At 50.5% G+C, this 26,862-nt stretch overlaps 1 protein-coding gene and 1 pseudogene across 2 annotated transcripts; both read left to right on the top strand.

Annotated features, from left to right (window-relative positions):
- Window positions 1-5,818: 5,818 nt before the first annotated feature.
- Window positions 5,819-26,104, top strand: Ano9 (anoctamin 9). 2 transcript variants are annotated; one of them, XM_076555024.1, is made up of 24 exons: window positions 5,819-5,921; window positions 13,983-14,057; window positions 14,266-14,391; window positions 14,519-14,664; window positions 16,823-16,869; window positions 16,968-17,026; window positions 17,111-17,184; window positions 17,395-17,529; window positions 17,638-17,734; window positions 17,906-17,966; window positions 18,081-18,163; window positions 18,248-18,352; window positions 18,429-18,581; window positions 18,661-18,697; window positions 18,875-18,986; window positions 23,106-23,163; window positions 23,252-23,349; window positions 23,445-23,587; window positions 23,686-23,838; window positions 24,600-24,747; window positions 25,344-25,445; window positions 25,521-25,614; window positions 25,740-25,873; window positions 25,966-26,104. In XM_076555024.1, exons 1-24 carry the CDS (start codon window positions 5,916-5,918, stop codon window positions 25,991-25,993), a joined length of 2,274 nt encoding a protein of 757 aa, XP_076411139.1. In that variant the 5' UTR covers window positions 5,819-5,915; the 3' UTR covers window positions 25,994-26,104. The 2 variants fall into 2 exon arrangements, with proteins under 2 accessions (XP_076411139.1, XP_076411132.1); XM_076555017.1 differs by lacking the exon at window positions 25,966-26,104 and having other exon boundaries at window positions 25,521-25,803.
- Window positions 19,633-19,729, top strand: LOC121826947 (U6 spliceosomal RNA; annotated as a pseudogene).
- Window positions 26,105-26,862: the final 758 nt, after the last annotated feature.

Below are 26,862 nucleotides of genomic sequence, written 5' to 3'. Positions count from 1 at the left end.
GAAGGGTTCCTTTCCCTTCCCATGTCTCCTTACTTTTCCCCCTGTCTTTCTAGCCTGCCTCAGTGTTTACAACCTCCACTGTTTGTTAAAATACTCATCACCTGAATACTGAACTTTGCTCTATGCACAGATGTATGACTCTTCTGGTAAGCTTAGTGCTTTGCCTCTGGGCACCCCGTCTCCCGCCCATTGCTCTGGTCGGGTATGGCCCCCCACATTGTGTCAGCCCTGTGTTATCGTTGGGTGTACGAGTGGACAATACGGGGCTACAAAGAAGGGCAGGGCTGGGCCTCAGTTTCCATCCTGTAATGGGCCTTGAAGCAGCTGAAAGCGTGATGGGGTCGGCGACACCACGACTGCATTGTCTGGGACTAAGACAATGGGCCGGTACCAACATATACTTGGCGAGGAAGTGATGTCATACCACGCGAGGTCGAGTCCAGCGCCGGGCGGCAGGCTACCGGCTTACCCAGTAGCAGTGCCAAGGGCGGCTCCCTCCGAGCCATCCTTCGGTGCCCTCTTCTTGTATCTCCCTTCGGGGCTCCCTTGGTGGAGAGAGAGAGCTTTCCTGGTGTGGGTGTTTCTCCCGAGCAGAGACCAGGCTCCTCCTTCCCATGCATGGCTGGAGCGCCGCCACCTTGTCTAGGGAGCAAAGGCAGCATCAATCCCGGACTGTTCGGCGAGGGGCGGAGCCAAAGGCTGGCCGGCTTGGGGGCGTCGTCTGGGGCGGGCCTCGGACCTCTGGAAGGGCAGTTCGGGGCCGGTCCAGGGTCAAGAGGCGGGGTTGCGGGTGGACTGACATGACGGCCTGTGGGCGGGGCTGAAGGGCGGGGCTGGGGGTCGAGGGGCGGGGTGAATGGCGTGGCCAGGCTCTGAGCGGCGGATGGGCGGGCGGTTCGAGGGCGGAGCCAAGATTTAAAGGTCTGGCCGGGAGAGGACAGCTCCGGGGCGGAGCGGAATTGCTCAGGGGCCGGGCCGGCAGCTCGTGGGCGGTGGGTAGAGCAAGCCCGGAAAGGGCGTGGTCTGGGAGGGCGCGCCCCCGGTTTAGTCGGACCACGCTGCTCTGTACAAGTGTTAGTAATCACTGCCCCGGTCTGGCGACGTGTTGTGGGACATTCTCCCAAGTTTCCAATGTTTTACAAGTGATTTTAGTCTTCACAACTGTAGAGTTTTATCTTTGCGCCTTGTTTAGAAACAGAGATGCGATGATCTGTGGTTAGTATGTAAAGTGAATAGAAAATTTCTTAATTTAAAAAAAAAGAAGGAAAGAAAAGAAACAGATGCTGAACCGCGGAAATTTTGGTGACCTCCACTCCCAACACTTTACAGGATCACGAAGCCTCTACCTGAACCCCAGGATTCTGCAGGCGCTCCCTCCGCTTGTAGGTTCGCACCAGTGTCTCACTCCATCTTGTCTGCAGGCTGCGGAAGCCCTCACCCCAGCCCCTAGGGAGTGGGACACAGAGTGACCTTTCTCAGCTGTGAAGCCTAATATCAGAGACCCAAGGCTCTGGAGCCAGGCAGGGCTTAAAGGAAATGGCCAGTTCCGGCCTTACCCTGGGAAGGAGGGCGCCAAAGCTCACATGGGCGTGACCTGGCCTGGCATCAGAGCCCAAGGCTTCCTTAGGCCCAGGGATTCACATTGATGGTGGGAAACAGTGGAACACTGACGGAAATGTTTTCTAAAAATACCCTTACAAGGAAAGAAGAGAAAGCCTGTGCAAAGGAACAATGACTTGTTTCTACTGGTGTGGCAAATCTACAAAGCTGAATGTATTACAGAAAACTCATTCCCAGCACACCTGCCACCCGAGAGTTTTTTTAAAGGAGCAAAGCAGAGAAACCAAGTAGTCCCCGTAGGGAGGCCCCACCCTATGTGTGGAAAATACAAGGCCAGCTTCAGAAAGAGAGACCTGATAGGCAAGCAACCTGAGAGATGATTCGGGCTCCCCTTGTATGGAACAAGGTTGGAAACCAACCCAGAGAGAAGATGGGAAGCAGGTTCTTGGAGGCATCCACTTCTATCACTTAGAGGCATCTTGGTCAAGGCATCAGAGTATATCTATTCACATCCAAGCCATCAGGATTGAGAGACACCTTCCTGAAGGGCTGGAGGTCCTAGGTCAAGGGGTAAGGCAGACAGTGCTCACTCCTGTCACTGGAGTTTCACTGCTCCCTGGAGCCCTCGTTGGCCTTGTCATCCTGATCCACAGTGAGGCCACCGGGGCCTGGTTAGCAACAGACGCCTCTTGATGCACTTTGGCCCTTGGAAGGAGCCAAGATTTGTGGCTGGAGAAATAAGGAAGGAGCGGAAAGGTCCATGGTCCACAGGGAAGAGCCAGAGCCCCATGTGGCCTGGGCCAAAGTTCTCTACCTAGAAAGGCAGGGCAGCACAGCCAACAGCCAAGGAGGCTGGGCCACACCACAGCGGGGCCTCATGCGTGACGCTGTCACTTCCACCTCAACTGCACCCAGAACAGAGGCCAAAGAATACATACAGCAAGTCTGGGAAAATAAGGTTTGTAATACTAGATCATGATATGCTAATAAAGTAATTGAATAGTAACATCAAATAGCTGTGTGTTTGTGGTAGAACATGTAAAAGAAAGAAACATGAGTGACAGTCAGTGAATTGACTTTACACAGTATCGACTTGTGAACCCGATTTTCCAGCATTTTCACAGTTTTCAGCTTAGCTGAAATTTCATGTTTTAATTTCTTTGTTTTACATTCTAAGCATTTTTCCGTATTCTCATGGACTGTATTCTTTTTTTTTTTTTGCAGTGTGTGGAATGGAGCCCTGACCTCTAGATTGCTATGCACACACTCTGCTGTTGACTTAAAATCCAGCCCTAAAGCACACTTTTGTTTATTTCTTAGAGACAGATCTTACTCTAGCCTTACCTGTCTCATAGAAGGGCCCACATTCTGGGGAGTGAGTACAGCCAGAGCCTTTCTCAGCACCCCAATCTGGAGAGAAGTTGAGCCAGTCTTTCTAGACATCGATCCCCAAGACTGATCACAGCCTCAGAACTGTTTCTGGTGATGCCCATTAACCTTGCTTCCTATGATTGTTCTGAGAGAGAAAAATTCAAAATAATGAAGATATAGAGAGAGATATGCCTTTTGTGTCCAGGATTGTAAACCATCTAGATGTTCAATAACAGGAAAAAATCTGAGTAAACATAGTTTATGTCACCCACTAAAACTTATGCTCCTTGGCCAGGCGGCTGTGGCACATGCCTTTAATCCCAACTCGGGAGGCAGAGCCAGGTGGATCTTTGTGAGTTCGAGGCCAGCCTGGTCTACAGAGTGAGATCCAGGTCAGGCACCAAAACTACACAGAGAAACCCTGTCTCAAAAAACCAAAAAAAGCAAAACAAAACAAAATAACCAAAAAACAAACAAAAAAACCCCTTATGCTCCTGCTAGGTTGGTGGTACATATTGGAAAGTTCAGGAAGCTAATGCAGGACGAACACTGCAAGTTCCAGTCCAGTGTGGGCTATATAGTAAATTTTAGTGCGACCTCATCTCAAACAACGAAAGAAGAAAGAAATAGAGGGGATGGCATTGAGGAGCCAGTGTCCTGGGCAGGTTGCAGTGGGAGCTGGCAGAAAGACAAGCAGCTGTAGTGTGGGTCTTAGTTTGGATTCAACCCTTGATGACTCTCCTACTGGGTGTTTGAGACTGGATGTCCATAGATTGAGGCTGCTAGGTACCAAAGGGTCCTACTTTCTTCCTTAGAAGAAGAGGCCACATTCTCCAAGCTTCTTTGCCTTTGTATGGTTATGTAACCAGCCGTGCGAGGTTTGAGCTACCCTCTGTTCTTCCTCTTCCTTCTGGCTGAGTGTGGATGTAATGCTAGGAGACTGAGCAGCTGTCGTACAAGGGAGGAATGATAGTTTCCCTGCTGAAGGACTACACATCCCAGCTTCCCTTGCAGACTACAGAAGTAGTTTCCACCCTATAAGGGACCACTTCCCATTTCCCTCAGTAGGCATTTTGGCCATCCACATGTGGGTGACAAGATGCCCCCTTGCTGGGAATAAATATGGTTCCACTTAAGGATAGACCAAGCCTCTCTTTCTTTCTGCCTTCTGTCTCCTAACAGCGGCCTTTTAAAATAATCTAACAAAGCCGGGTGGTGGTGGTGCACATCTTTAATCCCAGCACTCGGGAGGCAGAGCCAGGCGGATCTCTGTGAGATCAAGGCCAGCCTGGACTACAGAGTGAGATCCAGGAAAGGCTCCAAAGCCACACAGAGAAACCCTATCTCAAAAAACAAAAACAAAAACAAAAAACAACAACAACAACAAAAAAAAAAAAAACACCAAAAAAAAAAAAAATCTAACCAAGGGAATAAAGACCAAGTGTTTACGGTGGCAAAACACAGTAAAGAAAATTTGGGCCCTTGATGATTATGGATTGAACATGTTAGTCCTCACTGTCCATCTCCGGACTTCCTTTTTAGGAAAGAACATCCAGAAATGTGTTTAAGCCACTACCATTTCCATTTGTTGCCCATATACCAGTATGTCCTGGTTTGACTTCGTTGCTTACACAGTGTGGTGGTTTGGATAGGAAAGGCTCGTATATTTGAATGTTTAACCACCAGGGATTGGGGCTCTTTGATAGGATTAGCAGGATTAGGTGCGGCCTTGTTGAAGGAAGTGTGTCTCTGGGGGTTCTCTCTCTCTCTTTCTGCCTTGGGATCAAATGTAGTTCTCAGCTACTCTACCAGTGCCATGCTCCCTGCCATGATGTCAATGGACTAAACCTCCGAGACTATAAGCCATCGCCATATAAATGCTTTCTTTTCTAAGAGTTGCCGTGGTCATGGTGTCTCTTCACAGCCATAGAACCGTGACTAAGACACAGTTACACAGTTTGCTCTCCCTCTCCTCCCTCTCCCTTTCTTTCCTCTGTTTTCTATTTTCTCTTTGACCAATCACAATTCAGTCCTGGAACCTGCTACTGCCCCTAAGCAGAAGTAAGGGCATGTCACTCTTCCAAGAAACCGGAGCAAGTATACATCAACTCAGTGCCTGAACTGTAGGAGAGTACTCCACGGTGACACAGTGTTGATCAGGTGACACTGGGTGCTTCCTGGCTGCCAGCCACCCTGTGATACCTTCAGAGAGATCCTGTCCTGACTGTCAGCCTTGTCCCTGTATCCTCAGCTTCACATTGGTTTTCAGGTGTGGCCCCTGACGTGTGTGTAATGGCATTCATAGTCAGTGTCTTATGTTCTCTGATGGAGGCCATCCACCCCTTGCCAGCTTCAGCATCCTCAGCCTGCTTCCCACATGTTGGTTGCCCCATAGCCCTCTCCAGCAGCTGCCTGAGTGCAGGCTGCACCCCAGAGCTCGTGATCTCGGGATCACCTAAGACTTCAAGGCTTCAGGAGCCCAGGTGTGAGAAGACAGTTCCTTCGGGGTCTGTCTCGCCATCCCCTTGCCTCTTTCTCTTCTATGGTGTCAACAGTACATCTGGAGGGTCAGAAATGAACTCTGCAGGTGTCTTGGGGATAGGTGCTACTGAGCACCTCTCTGTTAAGGTCATCTATGTCACCTTTTTCTCTGGAAGAAGGGGGTGCCATGGACCCCACCTCATAGTCAATGCACCCCACAGGGAGGATAATAGGGAACCCAGGAGAGAGCTCCAGTGCTCTTCTGCCCTCTTGCCCCACCCTCATCCCTAAAAGGAAGGTATTGGAATTGCTGGACACTGGAAGGGATCTTCTTGGCGGGCTTCTCCTGGCTCCGCCTCAGCACACTGGGGCAAGCTATCAGAGGAGAGGGCGGGGCAATCACACACGGAAGTCAGGTAACAGCCAGCAGCCTGGCAGTCACTCTCACACCTGCCAGCACCAGCATCCGGAGCCCCACATTGACTCAGGGACCAGCCACCGGCATGCAGGTGAGCCTGGGTTCTAAAGGGACATGCCTTCTGCCCCCGCCGCTGCCACCCTTCCCTGGAAGGTTTGGTGGCAGGCAGTTAGTTCCCAACAACCTGCCATCCAGGGAGAATGTGGCTAGACTTGGATCAGGACCTACATAGAGGGCATGAAGTAGCCTTGTAGCCCTATCTTGGAATTCTGGGGACCCCAGAACTGGGCTCCTATGAGTGTGTGACTTAGGGTTTTCTGCCAGAGTTGTCTGTGCGAGGTGAGGACAGAGATGCTGTGGTGGAATCCCCAGACCTGCAACTTGCACTGAGCGGGAGGGACTATGGGCACTAGGCTAGATTGGCCTGGGCAGCTATGTGCCGCGCTCTCTGGATCCTGCTCCAGGCAGAGGCCAGCTCTAATGCTGAATTGAAGCAGGTGTAGAGCAGAAGGTGAAATGTGTGTGCGTGTGCGTGTGTCTGTGTCTGTGCATATGTGTGTGTGTGGTAACTTTTTAGAAAGCATTATTTCTCCTCTTGTCAACCAAAAAGCTCACCTGTGGCAGAGGCCGGCACTGGCATCCCCAGGGAGGAGGGAAGGGCGAGGTGGAGAGTGAAACCAACTTCCCACTCAGGCACCAGGCCTCCCGGTGTGGGCTGTGTGGGTGGCTGCTCCCTCTGCTGTTACTCAGTCCTCTCACTGGGCTTTCCAGAACCCAGCTCTGGGAGCTGTCTGCTCAAGCCAGCACAGAGACACCCCTTAGCCTGGCCCCAGCACCCCTTTGCAGCCTCTTTCCCAAACTGGTGATAGAAAGAGAGAGCATGAGCCTTTAGGCACTCAGAGGGCTTGGTGGTCCCAGCTCCTGGTTGGATCTGCGCCTGCCCTCCATGGTTTAAATTTCTGCCATGGCTCTCCATTGTTTTTGTTGAAGTCCAGGAAACCTTCCTCGATCTGGCTTCTGTGAACTTAGCCTCGCCTGGTGGCCCCGTCCTTGCCCTTTATACTCCTGCAAAGTTGAAGTGCTGAGGACTGTCACCAGGAGTAGTGACTACCAAGCTCCCAGGGGTGCTGAGGACTGAGTCCATTCAGGACATGCATGTGGCTGGTCAGAGGACAACTCTTTGGAGTCGGTTCTCTCTTTGACCATGTGGTCCTAGGGATCAACACGAGGCTTTGTTGGCAGGTGTCTTTACCTGCTGAGCTATCTCAGTGGTCCAGGACTGAGTTCTTTTTTTTTTTTTTTTTTAAATAATTTTATTTAACTTTACTTTAAGGGCATTGGTGTGAAGGTGTCAGATCTCCTAGAACTGAAGTCACAGACCGTTGTGAGCTGCCATGTGGGTGCTGGGAATTGAACCTGGGTCCTCTGGAAGAGCAGCCAGTGCTCTTAACCGCTGAGCCATCTCTCCAGCCCAGGACTCAGTTCTTGAGAGCAATAGCTATTGAGTCCTCAGAGATGGTAAGGACTGAGTTTCCGAAGGGCTGAGAACTGAGTAAAAATTCCAAGTGCAACCTGCCTCTCAGAACTAATCCATATACATTTCCCTCTCCCAGAAATGCTGCTCCAACCCCTTTTCTCCTCTTGCTAATCTCTTGCCTTTATGAGGTAAAGACTGGGACCATCTCTCCCACCAGGCAGACATGACTTCAGTCCCTCTGTGCACCCACACCATGCACTACCCTCCAGGACTTAGCACTGAGAACACAGAATGAATTGCCTGTTTAGCGTCTAGGGATGGGCAGATGGGCAGGCACACAAAAGGATGGACCGATGGAAGACAGATGGTTACAGACCGCTCAAGGAAAGATGGAGAGAGAGACAGAGGCCTCGGGAGTTCCTAGGAGGCAGAGGAAGCAGACATGGTGCCCAGTATGCAGTGGGTTTAAGAAAACAGAGCCCAGGGCAGCAGAAATGGCCTCTATGTTATACACTGTGGTGGAGCAGGTGGGTCCCCCTGTGGCTAATGAAACTGAAGAGTGAGGTAGGCCTCAGAGCACTAGCAAGGGAGGTAAACATGACCTTAGGGCAAGGTGGGCCACGAATGGGGTGGGAAGTGAGGCCCACGTGTCTTTTGTGTGTGGCTGGGATACAGTCCGTATGTGTACTGTGTACCCACAGGTCAGGCTCGCTTTGGAGACGGATGGCAGCTGTATGCACAGCTGTCCTTCTGCCTGCACTGACCAGGAGGGTGGAGAGGAGATGGACAGTAGGGAGCAGGACTGCCCAGCTCTGGCTCCCTGCATTCTTGATCCCCCAAAGGGAGGATTCCTTAGGTGCTATGGTGTCCCACTCACTGGAGGAGTGGGACATAATAAGGAGCTGGGGGCCCTAGCTGAGCCCTGAACCCTGAGCCCCAGCCCACTGTGTATGGCCTGCAGGATTTGGGGTGGGAAGAACTGAGGAAAATGGCAGGAACCTAAGTGCCTGCCTGGGCACATGCTTTTCTTCACTCTTTTCCTGTCCGTGTATACTGTTAGGTTTCTCTGTTGTGGAGCTGATATCCTTAGATCCTATAGGTGAGGAAACTGAGTTTCTGAGAGGGCTGATCACATCAGAGCCAGGGTGTCTGTCTGCCTGAGCTTGAATCCTAGGCTGGCTATGTGTGGCAAGATTGGAACTGAAGGTCCAAGGCCCCAGCAGAGTGTGTGGGGACAGCCCTGTCCCTGCCTTGGGTATCTTGGAGTTTCAGAAGCCCACACAGCTTCTTGGAGGTGGCACCCAATGGATTAGGACCCAGAAGTTTTGAATATTTCAGGAATACTGAGAAAGCTGCTTGGCTGGAGATAGAGACAGCTTCACTAGCTGGTCCCACCATGAATAACCCAAGGGCAACACTGGGTATCATCATCCATTGGGGAACAACAAGGTGTGGCCCTGGACCGCCTGACCTTGAAATCTGGGTGCTGTGGCTGTGGATGTTGGTAAGCCCAGCATGCATGAATGTCGAACTTAGTGGCCGGACCTGTCTTGCTGTGGGTTAGGAATGGATGAACCAGGGCTAGCTAGGGGACCTCTGGCCTAGGCTGGCCACTGTCCCTGTGCTATGGTGGCAGCTACAAGCTGGTGCAGCCCCCAGCTGTGTGTATATTGTTTTTCCATGTGTATTTAAATAGTGGTCCTGCCCAGAGTGGCTTCAGCCTACCTACACTGGCTGAAGTGACGACCCCAGCTCCATGAGGCTCCAGGTAATTGTTCCAAAGCTGCACACATCTCTAGTGGGAAGGGGCTTTTTAGTCTAATTTTTGGGCTGACTGGAGACAGCCTCTTAGGCCAGCATTCAAATGTATACTTTGTGGACAGTCTCCTCTTCCTAGGATCCCTCTCAGTTTGGTTTCCAAAGTCCTACAGGTTCCTGGTTCTCTCCTAGGTCTTATCTCCATTCTAATATGTTCCACACGTTTTAACGCTTTGGTCCCACACTGATTGATTGTGGCTTATGGGAAGGGAAGGCATGAGAGGATGTCTGCTCAGGTCCAAAGTCAAACACTTTCACTTACCAATTCATCCCACATGACACTTGCTGAGTCACCCAAACTTTCGTGGTGGGTGGATTACTAGGCTGGGTGCCAGGGACATAAGGGTCCCCTGGCTATCTATCCTGTGGTTGAGATGTCACCTTCCCAAGTTGAGATGTGGGTGCTCACCCTGTCTTACAGCTCTAGGTGTAGGGCTTCTCTCCTGGAGAAGTTTCAGTCACTGCCCACAATACCAGGCGTAGGTGTCTGTGGGCAGAGGATGGGAAGCCCAGGAGAGCCCAGGAGTCTGGGGAATGTTGTCAGAGCAGGGGGGTGGGGGGTTGGGAACAGAAGTGCTGCCCTGGGAGCCCAGGGGGACAGGGAAGTATAACACGCAGGATGCACACAGGGAGACGGGGAGATGAAGTTCTGAGGCCTGTCCTCCCTCCAGCAGCTCGACAGAGATTCGGGCAGAGGCAACACCAGCCCATCCTCAACCAGCAGCTCCTTGGGGATGTGTGAGTGTGTGTCTGTGCACTCATGGGGATGCAGCAGGGTGTGGATTCAGCAGCAAGGCAAACAGACAGACAAACAAAACAAAGAACCTTAGGTTGAATTTCAGAGAAACAGCTTTTCCCCCCTCTGTATAAGTATACCCAGGCAACATTGGGATATCCTTATACTTACAAACAAACAAAACCCCTTCATTTTGTTTTGCTTTGGGACAAGGCCTTGCTGTGTAGATCAGGCTGGCCACAAACTCACCACAACCCTCCAAATTGCTGGCTTGTGCCACCATGCCCATCCCAAAGCCTGTTTGGTTATCTGAAATTCCTACATGACTGGGTGGCCTGTATTTTACCTGGCAGCTCTTGAGCTGGCCTGTTGGAGCAGTATAGTGAGACTCTCTGGAGGAGGTGGGAGGAATGTGTTTGGGCAGGGGAAGCAGGAGCCAGACCTGGCATTGGAGTGACTTCAGGGATGGTAAGAGGTAGTGTGGGGATAGAGGCGGGGGCCACTGAGGTGGGCATTTGGAATTGAAAACAGGATAAGCAAGACTCGGGATCTGGGCCATGGGATATGAGAAGAGCCTCCCAACCTGCGGGACAGCCAGAGAAACAGCTTCATTTGGCTCAGGTGCCTAGAGGGTACCTAAGTGTACCTGCTTCTGGGACATTGGAGCCACACACAGGTCCTTGTCACTCTGGAGTCCCTCTGAAGTCCCTCCATCAACCCCTGTGTGTTGCTCTTAGGGACATGGACAGGACTGTGTCACCCATGTGCACAGAGCATGCATTACACATAATGTATTACAAAATTGGCATCCTCAGCATCTGCCCATTCAACCCCTCCCTCGGCCGTTACTCCACCAGGTTTGGGAAAGCGCAACCTGCTCCAACCTGCCCGGCAGCCCCCACCTCCCCAGGTCTTTCTCCCTGCTTCCTGTAGCCCACACCCTCAGGAAAGAAGCCCTGACCACCACTTACCTTCAGTCCTCAGGCACCTTGTTTGTTGAGAGTAAATGAAGTCTCGCGAGAAGCCCGGACCCAGCAGCACCCATGGAGACAGAGGCCACAGCACCCGCTGCCCTGACTCTGCCCCCTCCCTTGGTAGTGTAGTTTTTTTGTTCTTTTGTTTTATTTATTTATTTATTTTTTGGAGACAGGGTTTTTCTGTGTAGCCCTGGCTGTCCTGGAACTCACTCTGTAGACCAGGCTGGCCTCCAACTCACAGAGATCTTTGTGCCTCTGCCTCCCGAGTGCTGGGCTCAAAGGTGTGCACCACCACCACCCAGATGGTGGTGTAGTTTTATTCCAACTGTGAGTATTCCTAAAAATGTACCACTTTACTTGTGAGGCTGAGGCAGGAAGATGAAAAACCTGAGAGCAGCCTGGGATTCATATTAAAACCCTATTTAAGAAAAACAAACTAACAAAAAACTCAGGCATAGTGTCCCATGTCTGAAATCCCAGCACTCAGAAGGTAGAGGCAGGACGATCAAAAATTCAAGGTCATCCTCCCTCCTAGCCAATTTGAGGCCTGGCATACAGGCCTGGGTCAAAAACTCAAAAATAAACGTACTGGATTGGATATGTAGCTCAATCAGTAGAAAGCCCGCATAGCACACATGAAACCCTGGATTCAATCCTTAGTACCATGCAAACGCAAACGAGGCTTGGTAGTGTCTGCCAGCAATTCCAGGGCTGGGGACATAGAGGCATGAGGATTTGCAGTTCAAGGTCATCCTGGGCTACGTAGTGAAGTTAAATCAATCTGGGCTGTGTGAAACTCTGTTTCAAAAACTAAAACAAAATGACAGAGGACACGGGTTCAATTCTCAGCACTCACACAGTGGCTCACAACCACCTGTAACCCCTGTTCCAGAAGATCTGATACCCCCTTTTTACCTCCACTGGGGGACCAGGCACACACATGGCAAACACACATGAATGGAAGAAAAACATTTGTACAATAAAAAATAAAGATATAAAAAAATGTACAAAACAAAATGGGGTCAGGTGTAGTGGTATGCACTTTTAATCTTAGAACTGTGTAGGCAGAGGCAAATGGATCTCTGAATTTGAGGACAGCCTGTCTACATAGTGAGTTCCAGGCTAGCCAGGGCTACAAAGTGAGACCCTGTCTGAAAAAAAAAGAAAGAAAGTAAGAAAGAAAGAAAGAAAGAAAGAAAGAAAGAAAGAAAGAAAGAAAGAAAGAAAGAAAGAAAGAAAGAAAGAAGGAAAGGAAGGAAGAAAGAGCAGATTAGAGAAATGGATCAGTGGTTAAGAGCACTGGCTGCTCTTCCAGAGGATCTGAGTTTGATTCCCAGCATCCCCACAGTGGTTCACAAAACTTCTGTAACTCCAGTTCCAGGGGACCTGACACCTCTTCTGGCTTTTCTGGGCACAAGGGTCAAACACGGTGCACAGACATACATGCAGGCCGAACACCCACACACACAAAATAAATAAAAAGTTAAAAAGCAGAGCTTTACGTGCTACTCTCTTTCATTTTATAGAAAAGTATATCATGCTAGGGACTAGAGAGATGGCTCAGCAGTTAAGAGCACTGGCTGCTCTTCCAGAGGACCCTGGTTCAATTCCAGACACCCACGTGGTGGCTCATTAAAATCTGTAACTCCTCGGGTCCTTCTGTGTTACCTCCCCAGTTCCAGCAGATCTGATGCCCTCTTCTGGTTTCCATGGGCACCGGGCAGACAAATGATACACAAACTTAGCCGGCAAAAATGCAGGCAAAATATCTATTCTGTGCACGTTTAAAAAAAAAAAAAAAAGGATATCACGCTAGATGCAGATTCCTAGGGGTTGCTTTCTTAAAAACAAGCTTGTTTGAGATTTCAGTTAGTAACAGAGCTAGAAGGTCATTCTGGTGTCCCCCAGCCCTCCATTAGCTTCCCCTGACTAAGTCTCAGGACACACCTGTGCTGCCCAGCACTTGCAGCCACACACCTTTGTATCTCTTCTTGTCACTATTCACCTGTTCTTGTCACTCAGGATTCAGTGTAGGTTTTAGTCACCATCTTCTTAGCTTCCCCTTAAGACACATCTTGCCCTTGTCTTGGTGACATGACTCCTGGACGGACACTCTTCACATGGCCCTCTGAACTTCTCTGAGGACTTAGGGTGGGTGGATGATCGGCTTCAGGCAGCAGGACCACCACTCACCTCCGTCTCCTGTTGTACATCCCCGACTCCCAGGGATGTACCCCAACCTTCCTCATACGGATTGGGCAATACTGGTGCCCACTGTGTTTCCCATGCTCACAGCTTTCTCTAGGCACTGAACCTAGCCCAGAGTGGGGAGAAATGTAAGCCCATCTCCCAGAAGATCTAGATCCTCACTGTGGTCCAGTAGGGAACAAGTCAGAAAAAACTCAAGTCCTTCAGATTCCACTAGTGGTTCTCAGCGGTGGGGAATATGCCTGCCTTGAGTTCTTATCTGTGTCCTCAAGAGTGGCCAGGCCACAGGCCCTAGTACTGCCCAGTTATGATCCCAGTGCAAAACGTCCCCCAAGTTTGTGTGAATCCCCAGCAGTACACAAGTGTCTTGGCATCTTCAGACTCTTAAAATGTGTGCAGCCGGGGTCTTCTAGCCCTCTGACCTGCCCCTCCCTGGTTCTCCTGAGGTTGCCGTTTCTTCACCCATCAGGTGCTCACTGGGACTCCTTTCAGTTACAGCCCTGAAGGAGCCAGGCAGTGGTGGCACACACCTTTAATCCCAGCACTCAGGAGGCAGAGCCAGGTGGATCTCTGTGAGTTCGAGGCCAGCCTGGTCTACAGAGCGAGATCCAGAACCGGCACCAAAACTACACAGAGAAACCCTGTCTCGAAAAACCAAAAACCAAAAACAAAACAAAAAAAAAAAAAGCCCTGAAGGAGCCCCTTGGCCCCTTGGTGTTTCCACACAGACAGTGCTGGCTCTCTTGTCACCTTCTGCTACCTTACCTTGTGACATCCTCAGTCTCTCCTCCGCCAGGAATTACCTATTTCCCAACTAGCTTGGCGCAAAGTGGGAGTCTTGCTTCTTTGTGTGCCTGTGTGCCTGCTCAGAGCATTTGGAGGAGGAGGCTTGTGAGGGGCTTACATGCTCATCTCCCCATTTTCTCTGTTCCCCAGGGTGATGAGAGCCTCCAGATCTTTGTGGGGTCAGATGGGGACAACTTGCCCCTGATGGAAATGGGTACTTGTAAGGTGAGTCTGATCAGGCCTCCCAGGCTTGATCCCACTGACCCCTCGCCTACTGTGTATCCTGTACTTGGTTATGGTCCTACACCTCCTCCCATAGCCATGCCCTGTGCTGGGTTCCTGCCCCACACCTTTTCCTATCCTGTGTCCACGTCTACATTTCCTCCTATCTGTATCCAGTGTTCTGTTTCTACCCCACGTCTTCTTCCTCCAGCTTGAGGCCTTTCATCAATGGGACTGTGTCCTGGTGGCTGATCTCCAGACCCAGAAAATCCAGAAGCAGGTTCAGAGGCAACAGCAGTTCCTGGAGAAACTCGAGAGCAAAGGCTTCCAATTCAAGGTGGGCTAGTTTGCATCAGGGGCCAAATCGTGGGCCAGAGAGTCATGGGGCATGCCTTGTCACATGCCCCAGGAGTAGGGGACAGGATAGTGGCTGTGGATGAGTTGATTCCCCTGTGGCTCCCAAGATGATAAAGGACCGGAAGAAGGTGTTCTTTGGGATCCGAGCTGACAGTGGGATCTTTGACCTGTACCGGACTCTTCTCATGAAGCCTGAAGATCCTGGCCCCAGAGCCAAACTGAACAAGATGAACTGCATCCCAGCTACCACAAGGTGAGAACATATCCAGAGTCCAGAGCAAGAGAACCCTTGCTCTTGTCTAGGCAGAACAAGGGTCACGTTCCACCTGAGGTAGGACAACACAGCTCTATACAGTCTTACTGTGGATGTCACAGGGGATCAGACCCCACTCTTTGAGCAAGACTCTGTGCCCCAGTTCTCATTTTGTGACAGTAATAACGACAGCTTGTACCAGGCCTTTTCTTTTAGGCCACCAACCAGCTTCCAAATCATGACATGGAGACTTATCATTAGTTTTAATTGCTCGATCTAGCTCAGGCTTGTTTCTTGCTAGCTCTTTTTTTTTTTTTGGTTTTTCGAGACAGGGTTTCTCTTGTGTAGCTTTGCGCCTTTCCTGGAGCTCACTTGGTAGCCCAGGCCGGCCTCGAACTCACAGAGATCTGCCTGCCTCTGCCTCCCGAGTGCTGGGATTAAAGGCGTGCGCCACCACCGCCCGGCCTCTTGCTAGCTCTTTTAACTTAAATTAACCTGTTTCTCTTTATCTATCCTTTGCCTCATGGGTTTTTATCTTTCTTTCTTTCTTTTTCTTTTTCTTTCTTTTTTTTTTTTTTTTTTTTTTTTTTTTTTTGGTTTTTCAAGACAGGGTTTATTTGTGTAGCTTTGCACCTTTCCTGGAACTTGCTTTGGAGACCAGGCTGGCCTCGAACTCACAGAGATCCGCCTGCCTCTACCTCCTGAGTGCTGGGATTAAAGGCATGGGCCACCACCGCCCGGCGGCTTTTTACCTTTCATCTTTTCTGTGTATCTTACTCTCACCGCTTCCCCTGGCTGGCTGGGTGGCGGCCGCCTGGCTTCTGGCCCCGGGTGTCTTCCTTGTTCTCTCCTCTCTTCTTCCTCCTGTTCTTCTCCCCCGCACCTAGATTTCTCCTCCTATTTATTCTGTTTGCCCAGCAGCCCCACCTATCCTTTCTCTGTCTAGCTGTTGGCTGTTCAGCTCTTTATTAGACCGATCAGGTGCCTTAGGCGGGCAAGGTGAAACACCAACACATCTTTACACAATTAAACACACTTCCTTACAGCGTTAAACAAATGCAGCCTGAACAAGTGTAACACACCTTTTCACGGTTAAAGTAATATTGTGCAGCATAAACAAATTAACACATCTTTGCCCAGTTAAAATAATATTCCACAACAACAGCTCACTTCTTGACATCCTGTGAGAACTCCTTGTCATGGTTTTCCTTGAATCAAAGTCAGCAGTGAAATGAGCAGACACCCCTTGTGGATTCTGAGGTCTTTATCTCCCACAGATCCCTTCCTCATCAGCTCAAGACCCTCTCTCTGGACGTCTGGTCCTGGCTACCTGACAGGGACAGCCTCCTGTGTCCCCAGTCACCTGCTCCCCCAGGAACACTCACGCACCCCTGCCTGGTCCTCCTGTGTCCCCAGTCATCTGCTCCCCCAGGAACACTCATGCACCCACCCCTTCCTGGCCTTCTGTGTCTCCTACCCACGTCCAGCCAGAGCTCTCTGGGGCCTGGTTAGTTGACCCTGGCAAAGGGCAGTCAGAGAATTAGGTACCAGGCAGCAGAGTCCTGAGAACACAGAGATTTTTGGTACTGGGGAGGACTGAGGGGACATCAGAAGAGTTGAGACACCTTGGTGGGCACGAAGAAAGACTCAGAGGGGCGGGCAGGCATGGCGATTTCCATGTGTTCATAAGGTGACTGTGTCTCAGACACTTAAGATGTGTCTCTATGGGGCTCTACAAATGCCTGTGTGGCCTTGGGCAAGGTACCCTAACCTCTGAAAAAAATGCCTGTGTGGCCTTGGGCAAGGTACCCTAGCCTCCGAACCTCAGTTTCCACATAAGCAGAGTCATTCATAACCAAGTAAGAGGATTTGTGCACATTAACACTCAGCATGTGCGGGCAAGGTGGGGGCTCTTGACCCTGAACCTGGGAGAGCTGTGGAAACCTGAGAGTAAGGACAGGACCCCATCCTGGAGGCCAGGCAAACCTGACCTGAGCAGGCTTTCGGGGTGACTTATGGACTCTGGGTTCTGGTCAGTATTGGTGGGATGTCTTTTCTAGAACAGAGAGGGCCGGGTGTGTGGAAAGCAGGGTCTTAATGGGCCAGGTCCACTAGGCCATCATGGGGCCATTCTGATTCTTATATTCTTGGGTTTCAGAATCCGAATTGTGAGCTTTGTCGTGAACAACAAGATGAAACCTGGTGGTAAGCACAGAGGGACAGGTGGCCCAGGAGGGTGCTACTGTGGTCTGGATTCTCCTACCCTCCATTGCTCTCTGACTGAGGCTCCCTGTAACCCCTAGAGACCTTTGAGGACCTGGTGAAGGATGGGGTTTTTGAGACCATGTTTCCTCTGCACGAGGTGAGGGGTGACAAGTTCAGAATGGGCCTGAGGGTGGGAACCTGAGGTAGGAAGCCAAGCTCTCATCTGTCTCCCGGGACACAGGGAGAAAAAGACTTGAAGAAAAACTGGGCCCGATGGAGAAACATGTTCCGGAAACAGCCGATTGATGACATTAGGTAATACCACACCGAGCAGCTCACCTGTGGGCCACAGACACATCTGTGCTCCAATCACCAGCACATCCAGTCCTAAGTGACACATGCAGTCCCCGCTCACACAGATGCTAGCAGTACCCTCCCCCTCCTACCCTCTCCTCATATGACCATACCCTACTAGGTACTGAGGCCATTGGGGAGGGTGGCCTTGATGGGGAAGCTTTCCCACAGGAACTACTTTGGCGAGAAGGTGGCTCTGTACTTCGCCTGGCTTGGCTGGTACACCTACACGCTCGTGCCTGCTGCTTTGGTGGGCCTCATCATCTTCCTGAGCGGCTTTGCCCTGTTCGATTCCAGCCAGATCAGGTGGGTTAGGGCTTGAGGCCTGCCGTCTCCACGTGGGCCAGGAATGGAGGTGGGAGCCTGGGTGGACCCCACACCTGAGAATCACCGCTCTTGTCTCTATACTCGCAGCAAAGAGATCTGTGCGGCCAAGGACATCTTCATGTGCCCCCTTGGCGACCACAGTCGCAGATACCAGCCGCTCTCAGAAATGTGCACTTTTGCGAAGGTTTGATGCCTACTGGAGTCTTTCCAGGGCTTATGCAAGGGTTGGCACAGCATGTCTGTCTAGAAGTGGGGAAGACAAGGCACTTGGATGCCCTGATGGGCCGGGCTCTTCCTTCCCCGCTAGGGGACATGGGTAGGAGGCTCAGCATGAGCCTTCTGCCCCTCTCCTCAGCTCACTCATCTCTTCGACAACGAGGGTACTGTGGTGTTTGCCATCTTCATGGCTCTGTGGGGTGAGTTGCTGCTAGGCATCCCTGGAGGGCCATGGGGACAGCCAACCTGAGCTCTTCAGCCACCCTGGCTCACCCTAGGTGGTGCACTGACAGCTCTCTATATGCTCACTGCAGCCACGGTGTTTCTGGAGATCTGGAAGCGGCAGCGTGCCCGCGTGGTCCTGCACTGGGACTTGTACGGATGGGATGAGGAGGAGGTGAGACGGGGCCAGCGGCAACAAGGTGGCTTGTTTCCAGTGGCCCATACCTCGTATCTGAGGTGTGTCTGGTGACCTTCCTAGGAAGAGATGGCCCTTGAGCTCATTAACTATCCGGACTACAAGCTGAGAACACATCACCATTCCTACCTGAACAGCACTATCATTCTGATCCTGTCTGTGTTCATGGTACTGCTGGGAACTGAGGCAAGGGCCGGAGATCCAGCTGTCCCTACCCTTCATGGCCACCCCCAACCCTTTGCAGATCTGTTTCATGATTGGCATGGCCCATGTGCTGGTTGTCTACCGTGTGCTGGCCGTTGCTCTCTTCAGCAGCTTCCTGGAGCAGCAGGTGACCACTGTCGTGGTGGTGACCGGGGCCGTGGTACACTATGTAATCATAGTCATCATGACTAAGGTAGAGGTCAGGCAGGGGAGGCCCTGGGGGGCTCGACTGAAGTGCCAGGGAAATCCCACTTGGTTCCTTCTTCCCTCAGGTCAACAAATGGGTAGCCCAGAAGCTTTGTAACTTTGGTGAGAAGAGGCCAGCCTCTCTCTGGGAGCTGGGGAGGACTCAGGGCTGAGAGTCGTGGAGCTGTGATCAGACGTGGGGTGGGGGCTTCCTGCTCTTCTGGGACTCTCACTTGGGAGGTGTAGGTCATGCTGTCCTGTTGGTCTAGGGAAAGACAGGATGGCCATGTCTCATTCCAGAGGATCCCAGGACCTTTTCAGAGCGAGAGAGCAAGTTCACCGTCAAGTTCTTCACTCTGCAGTTTTTTGCTCACTTCTCCTCTCTCATCTACATTGCCTTCATTCTGGGCAGGTAAACCCCCACCCCCCACCCCACCCCACCCCACCCCACCCACCCCCCCGTCCCATATGCCCGCCCTCCACCCCAGGCAGGTAACCCCCCCATCCCATATGCCCGCCCTCCACCCCAGGCAGGTAACACCCCTACTCCCCCACCCCCCCACTCCCCACACCCCCCACCCCCGGTCCCATATGCCCGCCCTCCATCCCAGCCTCCACTCCAGTTCCTCCTTCAGCCTCAGCCCTCCTGGCTCTTTCTTGCTTTTAAAAGTGGCCAGATCTTAGCCACACACCTTTAATCCCAGCACTGGGGCTGAGAAGCAGGTGGAACTCTGTGAGTTTGAGGCCAGCCTGGTCTACCTATCAAGCTCCAGGACAGCCAAGGCTAAGTAGAGAGATTCTGTTAAAAATAAATAAATAAATAAATAAATAAATAAATATGAAAAATAAAAGTGGCCAGATCTTGAGGCTGGGGTGCAGCTCAGTTGGAGTGCCTGTGTAGCATGAATGAAGAAGCCCTGTCTTTGACCTCTAGCACCACATAAGCTGGATGTGGTAGCACACTCCTGTAATTTCAGGGCTCAGTAATTGGAGGCAAGAGAGTGAGTTTTCAGTCAGCATGGGCTACATAAGATCCTGAATTAAAAAAAAAAAAAAGTGCTCATTTCGGCAGCCAAAATTGGAACAATGCAGAGAAGATTAGCATGGCCCCTGCACAAGGATAACATTCAAATTTGCAAAGTGTTTCATATTTAAAAAAAAAAGTGGTCAGATCTCTTCTCCTCCTCCTCCTTCTTTTTCATTTTTTTGACACAGGGTTTCTCTGTGTAGTTCTGGCTGTCCTGGAACTCACTCTCGAGACCAGGCTGGCCTTGAACTCATAGAGATCCACCTGCTTCTGTCTCCCTGAGTGCTGGAACTAAAGGCATGTACCACCACAGCCTGATCAGATCTGTTCTTCTAGCTTAAAAAATAGTCCATGCCCAGAATACTTAGAAACTCAATATAGAACAACACCTTTTGTGACCCTAGGCCTCAGAGGTGACCCAGCTCAGCCTGGTGGGTCTTCTTGTTTGTACATGTTTATCAGACATGTACACAGACACCCACTGGCTAGGTGGTTTTGCCATGTCAGCAACCAGACTTACTTTTTGCATGGAAACATCCAGGTGTCTCTGCCGAGTGTCCCATATTCTACATACCTTTTGTGGGGTGCTGTGCTTCATGAAGAAGTCAAATGAATATTGCCTCACCTTCCTGGTTTGAATGAACCACTTTTGGTGCAGTCAATGCTTGCCTTTCTGTTTTCTCTGATGAAAATAATTGCTGCTTTGTATACATGCTTAAATTTTATAAGGCATTTAAATATTGCCAATAATCACAAGCTTCCGACCAACTCTGCCCCACACACACCCACTAAACCTCCTAGCGTGTTTAAAGACATGGGAGTCCCTTCACCTGCCCTGATTTGGAGATCATTCCCAGCGTTTTGTCCCTGTCATCCTGCTGTACTAGGTCAAATCCAAGCCCTCTCAGTAAAGAACAGTTTTTCTTTTCAATTCAAGTCTTTATGCTCTTTAGCAGAGTATAGCTGTCTTCAAATCGGACTCTAGCAGGATGTAGCTGTCTTCACATAGGTCCTGTAGATTTCTTTGAAATTTCATTTCATTCTCATTATTCTCTCGAGACAAGGTTTCATCATCTTTAATCTTCTTGCTTCAGTGTGCTGAGTGCTAGGATTACAGGCCTCTGTCATTAACCCTGGCTACTACTGATATTTTCTCAAGCCCTATATCCCAGTAGTTTGGTTTTCTTCCTTTCTTCATCTTTTTTTTTTTCCCCTGCTCTATAGACCAGGCTGGTCTTGAATTCAGAGAGCCACCTGCCTCTGCCTCCGGAGTGCTAGCACAGATTAAAGGCGTGTGCCATTAGTGCCTGGCTGATTGTTGCTTTTTTTTTTTTTTGTGATATATATTTTTTATTTTGCAATATCATTCAGTTCTACATACCAGCCATGGGTTCCCCTATTCTCCCCCCTCCCACGCCCTCCCCTTACCCCCAGCTCACCCTCCATTCCCACCTCCTCCAGGACAAGTCCTCCCCCGAGGACTGTGATCAACTAGGTAGACTCAGTCCAGGGAGGTCCAGTCCCTTCCTCCCAGACTAAGCCAAGTATCCCTGCATAAGTTCCAGGTTTCAGACAGCCAAGTCATGCAATGAGCACAGGACTTGGTCCCACTGCCTAGATGCCTCCCAAACTGATCAAGCCAATCAACTGTCTCACCTATTCAGAGGGCCTGATCCAGCTGGGAGCCCCTCAGCCTTTGGTTCATAGTTCATGTGTTTCCATTCATTTGGCTATTTTTTTTCAATAATTGAGTAAAACTGAAATTTATTATATGCCACAGTCGTCCTAGGGACCTCCATGCTATATATATAGCCTCTATGGTTCTATGGGTTGTGGTCTGATTGTTCTTTATTTTATATCTAGAATCCACCAATGAGTGAGTACATACCATAACTGTCTTTCTGGGTTTGGGTTACCTCACTCAGGATGATTTTTTCTAGTTCCATCCATTTGCCTGCAAATTTCATGCTTTCATTGTTTTTCTCTGCTGAGTAGTACTCCATCGTGTATATGTACCACATTTTTTTCATCCATTCTTCCGTTGATGGGCATCTAGGTTGTTTCCAGGTTCTGGCTATTACAAATAGTGCTGCTATGAACATAGCTGAGCATGTATCTTTATGGTATAAATCAGCATTCCTTGGGTAGATGCCCAATGATTGTTGCTTTTTAAAAGCAGAAAATTCTTTGGTCCTTTTCTTTCTACAACCTGGAAGCTTAGCTGGGTGTGGTCTTGCTCTGAGTGCCCCCTTCCTTTATCCCATTTCGGATCAGGCCTTTTTGAATCCCCTTATCTCTTTCAGCACAGTCTAGACTCCAACATTAAATTTCCTGGTACTCTTTTTCTCTTTAAACTGAGTATTTTATATTTCTTCTTCATCTGCTTTCTCGTTTTCATTGTAGACCTGCATAAGAGTGATTACTAATAGCCACATGACAGAATCAATATTAGGCTGTCTTGAAATCTCTTCCACCAAGGAAGAGTTCAATACTTTTCAATTTAGCCTCAGGCAAATTCTTAGACCTAAGGCAGAAGGCAGCCACCCCCACTACTACCTCACCCCACCCCACCACCCCGCCCAAATATCTCTTGAATTGTCCCTAGCCAAGTTGCTCATGTTATCTTTTGTGAGATCTCTTGAGTCAGACCTCCATAATTCACATGGCTTTCAGTACTCTGTCTTCCAAGTTCCTAGGAAGGCCCATTAAGCTCTGCCTACAGCATTCAGCCATCTATCTAGTTCAAAGTCCCAAAGTCTTCCACATTTCTCCAAAAACAGCATAATCAGATCTTTCAGCAATAGCCCACTCCCTGGTACCACCTCCTGTCTCAGTTACTTTTCTGTTACTATAAAACACTATAACCAAGGCAATTTATAAAAGAAAGTGCTTACTTTGGCTTAGTTTCAGAGGGTTGGAATCTGTGATGGTGAAGTGAAGGAACAGTTGAGAGCTGACATCTTGATCTACAGCCTTGAGGCAGAGAGAGAGAGAGTACTGGGACTCACGTGTTTTATTTTGTCTTTTTAATTGAAAAAAATTATTTATTTATTTATTGGCTTTTTGAGACAGGGTTTCTCTGTGTTGCCCTGGCTGTCCAGGAACTCCCTCTGTAGACCAGGCTGGCCCCGAACTCACAGAGATCCGCCTGTCCCTGGCTCCTAAGTGCTGGGATTAAAGGCATGCGCCACCACCGCTGGGCCGGAAAAAACAACAACAACAACAAACTTTTTAATATAATATATTTTGATTATATTTTCCCTTTCCCCTCCATGAGTCTTTTGAAACTTCAAAGCCCAACCCCAGTGATTTACCTCTTGCAACAAAGCCATACCTCCTAATCCTTCCCAAACCATCTCATATCCTGAGGATGAAGTATTCAAATATATGAGCCTGTGGGGGGAGGGCGTTCTCATTGAAACCACCACAGTTACTCTACCTTCCCGTGGTCGCAAGCGTCAGGGTGCTATTCAACTTCCTCACAGGCCTTGATTTTCTCCCTAGGATCAATGGTCACCCTGGGAAGTCCACGCGCCTGGCTGGGCTGTGGAAGTTAGAGGAGGTCAGTCTGTCCTAAGACCCCACTGCCTAGTTCTTGAGTCCCTCTCCTCCCTGGAGCTCCATCCCTGACCTTCACACTGGCCCCACAGTGCCATCTCAGTGGCTGCATGATGGACCTGTTCATCCAGATGGCCATCATCATGGGCCTCAAGCAAACCCTGAGCAACTGCATCGAGTATCTGCGCCCGTGAGGACCTCTTCCTACCCCACCCCGGTGCCCACAGTGCCGTCCCCCTGCCCTGCAGTCTTCCTGTATGTTCCACACATTCTTGGTGCCCACAGGTGGTTGGCCCTGAAATACCGCTTAATGCGGGCTCATAAACATGGTCGTGAGTCCAGGGACCCAGATCTGGAGGAGTGGCAGCGGAACTACCGCATGAATCCAGTCAACACCTTCAGCCTGTTTGATGAATTCATGGAGATGAGTGTGTGAAGCTCCAGTGGGCTGCGCAGATGGGGTGGGTCCGCGGGGTGAAAAGCGGGTGGCTGTCCTGGACCCGGGGTGACATTGCCATCCCCGCAGTGATCCAGTACGGCTTCACCACCATCTTTGTGGCTGCCTTCCCCCTGGCACCACTCCTGGCACTCTTCAGCAACCTTGTGGAGATCCGCCTGGACGCCATCAAGATGGTCAGACTGCAGCGGCGCCTGGTTCCTCGAAAGGCTAAGGACATAGGTCAGGGGGGCGTACAAATTGTACAGTGGAGGAAAGGAGCCAGGGCACTGGGAAGAGCAACCTCCAACCCTAGGTTTTTCACCTGTCCGTGCCAGGCTGCCTTGAAGCAACTTGTAATAGCTGGGGCCCTTCCCTCTTGTTCCAGAGACAGTTCCTAGGTGTTCCAGATATGGAGACTAAGCCTCATGGGCTCAATCCCTAGAAAAAGGCAGGCCAGAGTACACCTGACAAGGTCCTCCCCTGAGCCTCCAGCGTGTGGCTGAAGGTCTTACAACCTCCAAGGGGACTCTCCAAATGGAAGAGCCGGAGTCTGATCACATGGGAGGGCACAGAGAGCACAAGCCCTCCTCAGTCATCCTGACTTTCCCTAGGGAGGACGACAGGTGTCAGGGAAACAGAGAGGTTAGCTGCTAGATGCTGGAGAAACATTAGGAAGAACCCCAGGCTAGGGCCCAGGTTTAGGAATCCTCACTTGGGTGGGGTCCAGGAGATAAACCACCCGCCGAAGAAGAGTTCCCGGAAGAATGGGGATGGGGAAACCTGAGTCCTTGACTGCTCATGTCAAGGAGAAGAGGGTGCAGCCATACTATGTCTGTCTTAGCTGGGGGTCTCCCTGTAGATCATTTGGCCCACATAGCTACAATGAGGCATGAGCAGAGATGTCACAAGGTTCCTTGACCAATCAGGCTCTAAGCTTCTAGGATGGGAGACTACCAAAGATCAGGACTGGCTGCTTCACTCACTGTACTGCTGTGGTTCAGGGACCTGGCTGCAGGTACTGGAGACCATTGGAGTGCTGGCAGTCATTGCCAACGGGATGGTCATCGCCTTCACCTCTGAGTTCATTCCCAGAGTGGTCTACAAGTACCGCTATGGCCCGTGCCGGCAGAACAGGAACTTCACAGAAGAGTAAGGCATTAAACTGTCAAGCCGTCCCCCCCCACCCCCAGACTGGCCCTTCCAGTTAAGCCCTTGGAGTCCAGACCTGGGGCTCTCCTGGGTATACGTGGGTGCTGCCAGTGGTAGCTGGGGCTGCACTGAGGCTGGGCCTTGGCTCTTCCTTGAACAGTCTATATGACCTACATACCTTGGCTGGATCCCAGGAATAACTAATGAACCCTTGGTGGGGAGAGAAGTACCAGGCCCACTTGGTAGTGAGCAGGCAGTACCTAAATGGCTTTCCCACAAAGTTGTACACCTCTGTCTTGCTTCAGGCGTGGGAAGGCAGAGAACAAATATGTCTAGCTCCCACTGCACCTGCAGACTGGGCGTCTTTGGGTCAGCCCTAGGAGCATTCATCCAGCCTGGTAGGGTAGACAGTTGGTGGCCTCTCAGCCTCTTTCACCCCTCCCAAGTGTGGCCTTGTGCTTGGACAGCAGGACTTTTCTCATGAAGGGAAATGGAGGAGGCCTTCCATGGTATGCCCTCCCCTCCTGCCCCCTAGATGCACGTGAGTTCTCAGGAGGGGCCTCAGGTCATGAGAGTCCCACACTTCTCTTCCCCAGCTGCCTCAAGGGCTATGTCAACCACAGCTTGTCTGTCTTCTACACCAAGGATTTCCAGGACCACAGCAGGATGGAAGGCCAAGAAAATGTGACCACATGCAGGTTTGGAACCTCTTATTCCCCCATAAATGCCCTCTAAACTCCTGATTCCTGACTTTAGGTACTTCCCTACCCCAGGTACCGGGACTACCGAAACGAACATGACTACAATTTCTCTGAGCAATTCTGGTTCATTCTGGCCATCCGGCTGGCCTTCGTCATCCTCTTTGAGGTGGGTAGAATTGTGAGAGCCCAGGTAAAGGCAGCTCTCTCACTTTTCTTTCCCAGCCCCCAAATCCTAAAGGTTCGTCTTAGCTGCCAACTTTGCCTGGCCTTTCTCCCCCCTCCTACCCCCAGCATGTCGCCTTGTGTATCAAGCTCATTGCTGCATGGTTTGTGCCTGATGTGCCCCAGTCAGTGAAGAACAAGGTTCTGGAGGAGAAGAACAAGGTTCTGGAGGAGAAGTACCGGATACTTCGGGAGAAAATGTGGTAGGGATGCGGTGGCTTTCTTGGTTGGGGGCAGGTCTGTGCCTGGGGACAGGCCATGCCTCTGACCCATACCAACTTCATTCTTCCTGTAGCTTCAGTTCTAGGAGCACAGACGTATAGACAATCCGGGGCAGGTGGAGAAATGCTGATTTCCAGGAGCCTGGACTAGGAAGGAAGGAGTCCTCATCTCTACAGCTTGCCCCTGTCTATGACAACATGTGTCCGTGTGTTGAGGGAGGCTGTAAAATGGTCCATGCATATGTAGGGGCCTGGGTGGTCTACATATATGTCAGTGAATGAAGATCATAGGAGGTCTTGAATATATGTAGGCATATATGAGCACCCTAGGAAGCCCATGTATATATGTAAACCAATATATATGTATGTATGTATATGTAGGGGGTCACTGGTATATTTAGGGTATTTATGAGTAGCACAGATGTGTCTGTGGGGTTTGCTCCAACTTTTCTAGGGTTCAAACGTGGCACAGACCTGACTTAAAATTCTTGAGTAACCTTAGTACCCATAGAATTTCAGGCTGCTCACAAAACCCCACTGCAGTAAAAGTAGCCCAACTTCCACTGACCTCCTGGCTTTTGGGCCCCAGATCATGTTCTGTGGCCTCCTGCTTGGTGGAAGGCCCAGGGATTAATTTCTGGCACCCCCCCCCCATTAGCTGGATCCCCACCACCTATAAAACTTTTTACAAACAAAATAAACCTGTGTGTATTGATTTCCGAGCCTCATTATGTAGATCCAGTTTCTAGGAATTATTTCTGCCCTGGGCTATACAAAGGAAGGATGCCCACTGTTGGGCAATTCTGAACTGTGGTAGCCTCGGACCACCTGGCTTTTCTCTGGTTTACTTTATCTCTTCGTCTATGAGGCACACCTCATCAAGAAGGTTCTCCTTTCCTAATACCTGGATTTCTAGGGTGGCAAGAGAAGACACAGGGTCAGTTATGGGTGGGGTGTGGATCAAGACAGAC

This window comes from Peromyscus maniculatus, chromosome 1 (assembly GCF_049852395.1).
Source record: "Peromyscus maniculatus bairdii isolate BWxNUB_F1_BW_parent chromosome 1, HU_Pman_BW_mat_3.1, whole genome shotgun sequence".
Taxonomy (NCBI): domain Eukaryota; kingdom Metazoa; phylum Chordata; class Mammalia; order Rodentia; family Cricetidae; genus Peromyscus; species Peromyscus maniculatus.
Note: the sequence above shows the minus strand (reverse complement) of the source record. Positions and strands in the feature narration are given on the sequence as shown.